The sequence below is a fragment of the Hyperoodon ampullatus genome (genome assembly GCF_949752795.1).
Source record: "Hyperoodon ampullatus genome assembly, chromosome: 12".
Taxonomy (NCBI): Eukaryota; Metazoa; Chordata; class Mammalia; order Artiodactyla; family Ziphiidae; genus Hyperoodon; species Hyperoodon ampullatus.
The window spans coordinates 78,022,213-78,034,571 of record NC_136925.1 but is presented as its reverse complement, the minus strand read 5'-3'; the positions used below and the strand labels follow the sequence as shown (position 1 = coordinate 78,034,571).

At 41.1% G+C, this 12,359-nt stretch overlaps 1 protein-coding gene across 1 annotated transcript in view; it reads left to right on the top strand.

Annotated features, from left to right (window-relative positions):
- Positions 1-12,359, top strand: part of NOX3 (NADPH oxidase 3) — a gene marked incomplete at its 3' end in the record, with an annotated part of 58,604 nt that overhangs the window by 31,957 nt on the left and 14,288 nt on the right. The window contains exon 11 of the mRNA XM_079716243.1: positions 10,377-10,523. Coding sequence (XP_079572369.1) covers positions 10,377-10,523 — 147 coding nt within the window. The remainder of the gene's footprint in view (positions 1-10,376; positions 10,524-12,359) is intronic.

Here is a 12,359-nt window from a genome sequence, read left to right as displayed (position 1 = left end):
GAAATGGCACTTTGCGAAGCACTGGGGCAAGGCCAGAAGGAAAGACCTCTACAGGTGGGGCTTTCTCAACCAAGAAGTTAGAGTAAAATTAGCTATCATTTCATGAGTTTCCAAGTGACAGGCGCTTGACATGTGTTTTTTCATTTTATTTTTATAATCTTCCCAACAACCTTAGAAAGTAGATAGCACAAGCTCTGTTCTCCAAATAAGGACCCTGAAGCTTTAGAGACACTAAAGTCACTTTCCTGAAAATACACTGTTAATGAAAGGCAAAATCAGGGTTCGAACTCAGGTGCCTCTGGCTCTCTGGTTTGACATAACCAACACATGGTAGACATGGCTTCCACCTACTGTATTGTAGGAAGACTGTGGGATTCCTGGTCAGAGAATCTACTTCAGCCTGATTCCACCCTCACTAGAAGCATCGCCCTGAGTGCATCAGTTCACCTCTCGGAGCTAGGTTTCCTGATATACACGATGGAGAAATAAGAGTCCATATCCATCACGGAGTTTTAATACCAATAAGACAAATAAATAATGTAGAAACATTACTATGTAAATGTGTATAAGATTATATTAAATGTGCATTATATCTGCCAAAGATATAAATAGATTACTAGTACTACTATTAATACTAATAGCCTAGATTAATCAATCATTGACTACCTAGAAGGCAGGGAGTTAGGCATTTTACACATACTATCTCACATCATCTTACACATACTATCTCACATCATCTTTACTTACCACTTTCCCATTTTACAGATGAGAAAACTGAAGCTGGATCACAAAGCTAATAGGAATGATAGAATCATATCATTGAATTGTTATAATACTTCTTGCAGATAAGTAGTATCCTCAGATTACCAGTGAGGAAACAGAAGCACAGAGAGCTAGTAAATATCAGAATGAGGGTTTGAACCCGGGTTCTTCTTAAGCTAAAACCCATCTTCTTTCCTTTATACCACAATAAGATTAACCAAGTGTTTTAGTCTGTTCGGACTGCTATAGCAAAATACCATAGATGGGGTGGTATACCATGCATACAACAGAAATGTATTTCTCCTACAGTTCCGGAGGCTGGAAAGTCCAAGATCAATGCACCAGCATCAGACTTGGTGTCTGATGAGAGCCCACTTCCTGGTTTATGGATGGTCATCTTCTAGCTCTAACTTCCCACTGCAAAAGAGGGCAAGATTTTTGGACACTGATGGTCACTAATCCAATTCAAGAGGGCTCTACCCTTATGACTTAATCACCTCCCAAACTCCCCACCTCCAAATACCATCACACTGGGGATTAGATTTCAACATATGAATTTGGGGCAGGGGGCACAAACATTCAGTCTAGGGCACAAAGCAAGCAAAACAGACACTGTTTCATACATTTGGACTCCACTGCAAAGCTTTGTTATGGTTTATGTTGATTTCCCCATCTCTGTAAGCTCTTTCCTCTTGCTGTCTACCAAGTCAGACCCACTTATAGCAGCGGCTCATTGCTTCATGGTTCTCACTGTACAAAAGGTCACATTATGCTTCACATGGAGATGGTGATGGAATTGTGTGTCTCACTTTCATTCACTTATTCACTCAATAAGTATTTATGCAGCACCTACTATGTGCCAGACCCCACTCGTACTGACTGAAAAGCCTATCACTCTCCTCTCACCAGACTCACAATACCTGACCCTTCTCTCAACATCCATTACCCCTGTGTTGTTCTCCTTTTATATCATTTATCCTTCTTTTTTTTGTTCTAACATTCACAAAGTACTTTATTTCCCTTAACAGATTCTGAGCTCCTTAAGCGTGGCTTTTCTCGATATCTCCATTATTAGAAAGATATATATTTATATATGCACACACACTATAAATTTTGAATAAATCAATGAGTGAATAAATGTCCACTTGGCCAAAAGAATTAACAAATGGCTTCTGCACAATTTTCTGTAAAATTCTAGGTTACAAAGATTAATTTTTTTTTATTTAAACAAAAGACTATTCAGCAAGTTTATAATTAAAATAATACATTCCAATTATTTTATCACAAATAGGAAAATTCTTCTAAGAATCCACAAAATCTTAAAGTCCATATTGGAACCCACAGAATATTAATACCACCTTCTCTCTCACCATTTCACTGTTATTCCTGGGCTGTTTATGGGTTTTCTCAAAGCTGTTTCAGTGGGAGGGCTAAGGAGTTACCACAAAAGTATAAAACAGGGGCTTTGATCTCTAGTCCAAAAAACAGAAATCATAGACTTGGAAATAAAACACAATGTTTTAATGACTTATAAAAATTGGGGGTAATATTGAGACAACCCTCAACTGAAAATAAAGGCAGGAGTTATAGTATATGGGAGAAAAGAAGCTAAAAGCACGGAATCACAAAATTGAAGGGGCTTGACCTCCCAGTTTTGCATAGGACAGTACTTACAGTGGGAAGTGATTTGTCCAAAGTCCCTATCTGGCTAGCCACTGAGTTAGGACAGGAGCCTGTGTTTCTGGTTTCAAAGCTCTTTTATGAAAGAAGTGAGGTTTCATGCTACAGAAAGTTCAGGCTGAAAATCACACTTGACATCCACTTCCTCAGAATCTGCATGCTTGAGAAAAAGCTTAGGAAATTTCTCTGTTTTAAAGCAATTCTGTGTTTATTTGAGTACAGCTAACATTAGGCTTATGTAACTAATATTTGTCAGGGGCGCCCACATGCTTTTGAGAAATAAACACTACTTCCACTAAACTGTCATCATCTCTATAATTTTTTAAGTGTGGGAGAGCAAAACAGTACATTCTTATCTAACAGCATCTTCACAATTATAGATCTGGGCTATAGTTTTAGAGTGTTCTTTTCTGCAACAAGGAAAGGGGAGAAAACAGCATAGAGGTTCAGAGCTGGAATTTTAAGCTTAAATAGTTAACTGCAGTTGGTTGGGATTTTCTCCCTCCTGTGTAAAAGTTGGCATAAAGGCATTTGTTTTTACGAACAAGGCTTATATTGCAAGTCTAGAGTAAAAAATTTGCACCAAAGTTTTCTTAGTTGTGACCATTGCAAACTACATCTCTTTCTTCTTCTCCTCTGCCACATTATTCTAGAACTCTTCTGAGTAAAATGCAAAAGGATATCCAGTAGGACTCCTGCATCTTCTTTGGGGTCATATGTAGCACTTTCTGTTTGAAGCTAGTATTTTTCAAATTTTTTCTAGCTATGTGTTATTACTAAAGATAGTGGGGACGAGGGGCAGAGGAAGAGAGAGAAGTGGTTAGGAGAAGACTTACCAAGAAGGCAAAATAACAATAAATATAATGATGCCCTGCTGTGAAGAAGATGGGAAAAAGTTGTAATATATTAAAGGGATATTTCCAACCCAAGAGTAAGAGCCAAACTTCACTTAGTTGGAGGCAAATGAGAACACAGTTCTCTTTTGGGATGAAGGAAGGGGGTGCGAGCGGCTGGGACATCCCTATGATACAGTATGGAGGAAACCGAGGGTTAAAATACCCCTTGGGGATGAATGTCCCCCCAACTCCTGCCTAACGGGGATGATTAATTCTACATCACACTCAATTTGTGAAAAGAGCTCTTGAAAAAAGTTAGGACAGTTTGCTTGTGCAAACTGTCAAAATGATGAATGGAAATAGGTGTGTACAAACCGGGGCGGTTGTGGGGAGCGCAGATTGCTGACATAAATGTACTGGCCTCCACATTTTAGTTCTCCTAATATCACAGCCGTGCAGTCAGAACCGAGAGAACGGCCAACTGGATGATTTGGTTCATTTTCTTAACTGCATATGTAATCTTCAGATGATAATAAAATAGATTCTAGAAAAACTGAGATAACCTAATTTCTTCATAAATTGTCTTCCTTCATCAGCTCAATAATATATAACCATGATAATGAGTATTTATAGTGTGTCCCACGCAAAATGGCCTTTGGGTTCTTAACCTAATATAATAAACAGATAATTCAAATAAAAAGACAGCATGGGCCAGTGGGAACAAGGCAAAGAGGCCAAGAAAGGCAAAAATCCATACTCTCCTTAAATATATTAATAAAACAAAGGAGGGCCTGCTCTCTTTTCTAATGAATGAAAAATGCATTTAATTTAATCTGTTTTGAGAAATCATTTACTTTCACTTTCCCTCACCCTGCTGCTCTGGCTACTCCTGGAATTGATCATCTCTGGTAACCGCTGAGAGTGTCCTGATAAATTGAACCAGGGAACATGAGGCCAGCTTGCATCTCCAGGAGACACACGTGCTTCTCACCTTTCACTAGGCAGCCTCAAAAGACTCCAGTCCCCCAGGAGGTCTCCCCATTGCCCTGTGGGGAAGTGACCAGTATTAATATTTCTAATATCTTGGTTTATTAACCACACAAGCCATACATGACTACAGGGTCCTTGTAAAAGATTCAAATGAAATACTCAGTCAAAAATCTCAGTCAGAACAGATTTGTGGTTGCTGTGCGGGGCGGGGGGGGCGGGTGGTGGCGAGGGATGGACTGGGAGTTTGGGGTTGGTAGATGCAAATTATTACATTTATTATTACATTTAGAATGGATAAACAACAAGGTCCTACTGTAGAGCACAGGGAACTATATTCAATATCCTGAGATAAACCATAATGGAAAAGAATCTGAAAAAGAATGTATATACATATATATATATATATATATATATATATATATATGTACAACTGAGTGACTTTGCTGTACAGCAGAAATGAGCACAACTTTGTAAATCAACTATACTTCAATTTAAAAAAAAAAGAATGTGTAAGCATAGCTTTACAGAGAGGAAAGTGCACTGTTCTTGGGACCCTTGCAATGAAAGACATCAAGACTTCATTTAGCTGTGTCTTTTTTAAACCTCATTTCTGTTTAGAAATAAATTGAGTTAGCAGTTTGAAAAAAACCTCCCTTTATTCACCTTCCTTCCCAAATTAACCACCACCACCACTTGGCCCTCCAGGGTTCTCACCTGAAATGGTTGAGTGCATCTTATTCCATTCCTTTCCTGCACTTTTGTGTACACATACGCACCTACACACATATGCAAGGTGTTACTTTATTTTTACGTAAATAGGGATGTGGGGATGGGGAAGGAGGGAGAGAAAGAAAGGTGTGCAATTTGTGTTTTTGTTTTTCATTCTAACATGGCCTGGCGCCCCTTCAAGTGTCACAATAAAAAGTGCCTATTTATTGACTTTATTTTATTTAGCGCCTTCAGCAAATTCTGTAGTATGACTATCTAACAATTGATTTTATCATTCTATTATTAATGAGCATTCCAGTTGTCCAACAACTATAATTTGAACAAACCGAGGCACAATAAACTTTAGGCCCCAGTCAAAGGGCAAAGCAGCAGCATAGCCATGAAATAGTTAACGTTAAGGATAATGGCTTTAAACAAAAGTCTTAAGGACTAAAAGTGATTGACAAAGGCTGGTCTTAGTCTTACAATGGAGAATGGGAAAAACAGTTTTATAATTTTATTTCTTTAAAACCAGATGTGGAAGCCATGTTAGGGAAGCTTCTCAAAACTAGTTGCTTCAAAATCTGTTTGCTCTTGTCTTCACCCACGATGACCTTGGTAACAGCAACCACAAAATAAAAACCAGGACAATAATAGTTACCATTTATTGAGGAGGTATTATGTTTTCTAAATATCAGTCTCAGTCTTTATCTTTTCAAAGAGAAAAGTTCTCTTTTTAGAAAATATTCATGATTCCCTCCATGGAAAGTCACCATCACCCTCCCTGATTGAAGCTTCTATCAATTCTGTTACATTGTATAGGGAGCGTGGAATCTTCGCTCAGGCTACTATAACAAAATACCAAGGCTGAGTGGCTTAAAACAACAAACATTTCTTATAGGTCTGGAGGCTGGAAGTCTGAAATCAGGGTGCCAGGATGATTGCGTTCTGGAGAGGACTCTTCCTGACTTGCAGATGGCTACCTTCTTGCTGTGTCCTCACATGATGAGAAAGGGAGCTCTGGTCTCTTCCTCTTCCTATAAGGGCACTAATCCCATCATGGTGGCCCACCCTCATGACCTCATCTAAATCTAACCATCTCTTAAAGGCCCCATCTCCAAATCATCACATTGGCGGTTAAGATTTCAACACACAAATTTAGGGGAGATGCTTTCATACCATAACAGTGGGGAACATAGGATGCTGCCCAGGAGGAGGCAAGGTCACAGTGCAATCCCACTGGCCTCCTAGGGGGAGCTGTTGGTCAAGGTCAAGGTCAACCATGGCACCCAACATGGATCTTAGGGTACCTTTCACTAGTGAATGGGTTCCTCTTTCAGAACTACATCTTTATAATCAATGCTGAGGTTTCAAGACCAGTGCTAGAGATTTTGGTTTCACCTCCTGTCAGTAACCACCATCTCTATAATTCAGGAGTGACGGTGGACACAGACCCCCAAGTAAGGCAAGTGTCTCCCTTTGCTCTCTAATATAAACATGTGGCATTCATTCTGTAAGCTCCTCCAGATGACAGTGAGGTAGTAGCAATATCTCAGCTAACATCTCAGAGCACTTAATGCATCTTTAGACTTTGAGCTAAATGCCTCCATGAAACCTATCCTTTCATCTTCAAAATAATCTCATGGATTATTGTTCTGTGTTTTTGTTTTTGTTTGGGTTTTTTTTTTTTTTTGCCATTTCAATGTGTGATAATCTAGACTCAAATTACATAACCTGCTCCCAGTTACACAGCTTGAAGATGGTGAAGCCAGGAGACTAGGACAGGTTGCAGGACTCCAGGCTCACAATGGTTAACTACTATGTTATATTACACCTTCAACCTGCACCCTCATGTGCAATTTCCTTCCTTAGAAAGGAAAAAGCCCCTTGGTTGCTCTGGGCGATAGATAGATGATAGATAGATAGATAGATAATTTTTGTCCCCATTCCATCCTCAGGAAATTGATTTTTGGGTCTAAAGAAATGCAGGTTGTATTTGAGGATGTGTCCTCTGCTGTGTTTGTGGGTACCTATCCAGACCATGGCACGGGAACCTCTGATGGAAGAGTCTGGTGCTCTGGTAGTAACATAGATAAGTAGCTTTTCTTATTTCATTTCCTGGAATTGTTTATCCAAAAATAGCATGGGGACATTTCCTACTGGGCCCAGATGACCTGGTCCACACTCTCTTAAAGAGAAGCCCAGGCTGTGGGAAAGGTGGGGATGAGCTGGAGCTGAGACCCAGGCCCCCCCAAGATTGGCCGTGGCTGAGTTTATCTCATGGTTCGTGCTAGGAACGATGTGACAGCAAAGGCCTGTGATGGGCCACATGCATACAGAACTCCCTCACCCCATAACAACGTCCTGGAGTGGTGCCCTACAACATCTGGGGATCCATTAGATCTACAAAAATGTGTGGGCTGAGTCCTGTAAAAGAAAACTTCATTACTACAGAAGTTCAGAACTTTCATCATTTTACTGAGGATGACTTTCTGTGTAACGAAACCTTTTAAAGTTACCTGAGGTATTTTAGGCCTCTGTCATCTACTATAGAATTCTGAAAGCCATGCTTTATACAGGTAACCGATTTTAGGGTGGTTTTATTTTTGGAGACTGAGGCGGGGCGAGAGTTGGGAAGCACAGATCACAGACGTGTAGCCTATTGTTTGGGACGTTTGTTCTACCATTGACCAGACCCTTCCTACTGGAGGAAACACAGAGGTGGGAAGCCTGTGTCCCTTCACAGTGAGCGTCCCTCACTATTAGAAAGATGAAAGGGAGTCAAAATAAATGTGCTTTTTCCTCTCTTCAAAGTCCGTTTTCTTCTTTTTCTGCCCGAGGCACTTCACCGGAGCCCATTCAGTGCCCCTCCATTGCCTCTGGCACCAAAGCTGCCCAGTGTCACCTGTAAGTCAGTCACAGAGGGAAAAACACACAAAGCCATTGCAAGGAAGCAGAACGTATAAAAGGCTTGGCGAACCCTCAGAACACTGACACACAGCTAAGCCACAGGAAAGTAAGGACAGGAATGATTTCTGTTTGAAAGAATAAGGGTCAGTAAGTGGAGGAAAGCTAAGATGTGACTGTTCTTCAAGTAAGGGTGATTGGGACTGGATTTGAAATTGACAGTTTTTTTTTAAAAAAAGATTTTTTGGTTTGTTGTTTCAGATGAATGTATTTTTAGCATGTTTCTTAAAGAGTGAAAATAATAGAAAATAAGTCAATGATGTTTGGTTTATACCAAATGCACCGTTAATATTCTTAGATCAAACAAGCTACTAGGGGCAGGAATGAGGGGAGGAGCATAGGTGAAAAGGGCATTAAATTCACTTGGTTGGTTTTGGTTTCCACAGGGAGCAAAGCGAGTTAAAGGCAGGGCTGCGGTTTTGAAAGAGTAATTTAAATGAGGCGCTATACACGGTGGAAAGAAAGAGGGTGGCAGTATTCATCACCTACACAGCGTATAAGATCAGCCTCTGGCCTCCATTCTTCCTTCCTTCCCCTCCCCCTCCCCGATTCACCGCCCAGACTATAAAAATGCTGCCAGAATGGTCCGCCTGGGATCCTTCCTCAGATGACGTCATTCCCCTGCTGGGCACCCTGCAGTGTCTCCCCACCTCACTCAGAGTAAAAGTCAGGACGGCCTCACAACCCGCCCCCCCACCGTCTGCACCTCCCCGCCTTCCCCTCAGACCTCACCTCTCGCTGCCCACCACCCCCCCACTCCGGTCCACCAGCTCCTGGCTCCCCTCTGACAGCTCCCACCCCAGGCCTCTCCCCTAACCATTCAACTCTCTCCACGTCTTGGCTTCAATGTCCTCTTTCCTTGTCCATTTGACTTAATATTGCAGGACTTTCCAGCCTGCCTTTTTTTTTTTTTTCAGAGTACCGATCACCCTCTGACATAGTCTATATTTTAGTTGTTAATTTATCATCTTTCTACAATCACCCTCTGACATAGTCTATATTTTAGTTGTTAATTTATCATCTTTCTTCTCCCTCTAAAATGCAGACGCCATGAAGACAGGGAATGTTTGTCTCCTTTGTTTGCTCTTCTAGCTCCAGAGCTGCAAACGGTCTTGACATAGAGTGAGCATTCAGTATGTTCAGTACATTCAATTCAATTCTTTGAATCAACAAGGATGAACAGGATCAGGAGGGAACCACTGACTCAGTTTCACAGCTGAGAAGAAGCTCCTTTAGGGGTAGGGAGCTAAAATACCCAGGGATTATTATTAGTCCTGAGATTAATATTCCAAGAACCCTTCCAAGCAGCAACTGTCCAACAGATATGTAGGCTCTAAGCTTTTGTTCTTCTCAAGTATTCATTTCATAAATTCCTGCACAAACCTGGAGAGAATAGGCAAGATACTTAGCCTTGACACACGTTCTGTGATTTCTTTTTCCTCATGAATGTGATCTGTTAATTAAATCTCGCCTGTAAATTTCATTATATGATCACGGTGAGCTTGCAGCCTGGTGGAGGAGGGGAGGGTGAGAACACTGGCCATTGGAGACGATATTTCCTGGTGGAGATCAAGGCCGGCCCCCTCCTCTATCCTGTTAATCAGCATCTCTTTTGGGAGGGGGTTCAGGAAAGAGCAGTGGACAGTAGGGGGTAGGAGTTTGAGAAAAAGAGGAGAATTAATAGATCTATCTCCCGTGGTTTCTTCTAGATACAATTATCTGAAACTCAAAGCACAAAATCTAAGCCTTTATTTTAGCAAAGCCAAACTACTTCTCATCACATGCCGTTTGCTAAACACAGAGAGTTTAAAAAAAAGAAAAGAAAGAAGAAATGTTCCTCAATGTAATTTCATTATAGCAGTTGACACACAACCTCAGCCACCACCCACCAGCTTCCTTGGACACTGATACGTCTGGCTGATGGGACACTTCTGGCCTGTGTGGCTTGATTCTGCAATTACCATAATCTCCACCCTCCGGAGGACATGACTGGTGAAGTGGATTAGTGAACAAGCCTTTGGGTCTCTGAGGAAGGTTCAGATCCAGAGCTTAGGTCATAAGTGAAGATGAAGGGTGTTGGTCTAACAATTTATCCCCCTTTGGGAAGAGAGAAAGGCACAGCTAGTTATGATTATTAACCTCATTCAGAAGAAGCACAGCCAGGAATGGGGTAAATTGATCCTCATCCAGAGAAACTGGCAACAGCCCACAGGCTCCTGACTCTGAATTCATTCTGGGCCTTTTCAAACACAATGTGAATTTTTTCAAAAGAAATCACAGTGTGACTATTGGTTCACTGGCAGAGAGAAGCATGTTATTTTGCAGAAGTGCCCATTTGGGTTCAAATAATTTAGTGGAGATAAAGTAGTCTGCGATTATCAGCACGTTATGAAAAGAGGGACAGATCTGTTTTCTTGCCTTCTCTCTTGACAGGTGTATTTCTATTGGATTTGCCGAGATCCAGGAGCCTTTGAGTGGTTTGCCGACCTCTTACTGTCGCTGGAAACAAGGATGAGTGAGCAAGGGAAAACTCACTTCCTGAGTTATCATATATTCCTTACCGGCTGGGATGAAAATCAGGTATAGATAAGACTTCGAGACTGAGCAATATTATCTAACTTGTCTCATGATAGAGCAAAGAGAAGAGGAATAATTTCAATAATGAGCTACACGGTTATCTAGCAGCATGAAAGTATTATTTTTATGTTCTTTAAAAGAAAAAGAGAATAAAATAAAACCAGATAAGAAACAGCTATTCAAATTGTAGCAATAAAAGCTACAGTTAATTTGCTGAGGAATAGAAAAGAAGATTGGAAAAAGAGGCTGGTTAAAGGGATAAAACCCCAAGTTTGGAAATCCAAGAAAAATTATGTCATTAAAACTTGCATTGGGGGCGGGCTTCCCTGGTGGCACAATGGTTGGGAGTCCGCCTGCCGATGCAGGGGACGCGGGTTCGTGCCCCGGTCCGGGAAGATCCCACGTGCCGCGGAGCGGCTGGGCCCGTGGGCCATGGCCGCTGAGCCTGCGCGTCCGGAGCCTGTGCTCCGCAACGGGAGAGGCCACAACAGTGAGAGGCCCGTGTACCGCAAAAAAAAAAAAAAAAGTTACATTGGGGGCTTCCCTGGTGGCGCAGTGGTTGAGAGTCCGCCTGCCGATGCAGGGGACATGGGTTTGAGCCCCAGTCCGGGAAGATCCCACATGCCGCGGAGCAACTAAGCCCGTGTGCCACAACTACTGAGCCTGTGCTCTAGAGCCTGTGAACCACAACTACTCAGCCTGTGTGCCACAGCTGCTGAGTCCGCTTGCCTAGAGCCCGTGCTCTGCAACAAGAGAAGCCACCACAATGAGAAACCCGCACACTGCAATGAAGAGTAGCCCCCGCTCACTGCAACTGAGAAAGCCCACACCCTGCAACGAAGACCCAATGCAGCCAAAAATAAAAAATAAATAAAATAAATAAATTTTTTTTAAAAGCTGCATTTGAAATTTAGTAACATCAAGCAAACATTATGGATTGGCTATATTGTCTCGCTGAGCTCCGAATTAGTTCTAATTCTGTGTTTTGAGCTGTTCAGAGTTAAACAGAAAAAACTGACAGGTGTTGACATTCAGCATTTTGTATTGTAAACCATGTGAGTTCCTACAGAAAATAATTATTATGAATACATGATTTATCTAGAGATTTATTTTTCTTAAGCCATTCTTAGAAATTGTGTGCACGTATGTTTATTCACCTAAGATCAAAATGATCTTCTGTTGGGGCAGGTGTTCTGCTGTGTCCATTAATATGTATTAATGACATATTAAGGTTGAGTTTACCAAAAATAATGCATATCAAAATATTGCACTATGGTACTATTTCAGTGTTGATAGTATTGAATGATAACTATTACATTTCCAGTCTTTTTTAACTCCTCAGATATGGAAACTAACAATGAAGTGATTACTAGGTGATGACATTTATGTCCTAATCAGCACTTCTGTGACAGCTACTATAGATATTTAAGGAAAATGTGTTTGAGCCAGAGATTTGCATTCGTTACTAAATTTACAAATGAATGCACTCCTGAGAGCCTCTCTCTCTCTCTGTCTCTCTCTCTCACGCACAGACACACACACACACAAATTGGCCCTATAGAACATCACTGTAATTTGACTCTGTGCTTCTGCAAATGAATAAGACCTTGCTTGAAATTCAGTAGCTAAACATTTTTTTAGGGTCTTATTTGCAGTCGGCCTTACATATTTATTCCTCTGGGCTACTCTGAAATAGAGGTTTCCTGGGAATTAGGCTTGAAACATCTTCATGAATTAAATAGTGTTAATTATATTTTCCAAACAAATACTTTTTTCTTACTCACATGGGATTTTTGACTAATGATCCACTTGGTGAAGTACAAACACAGCCTTTGTCTT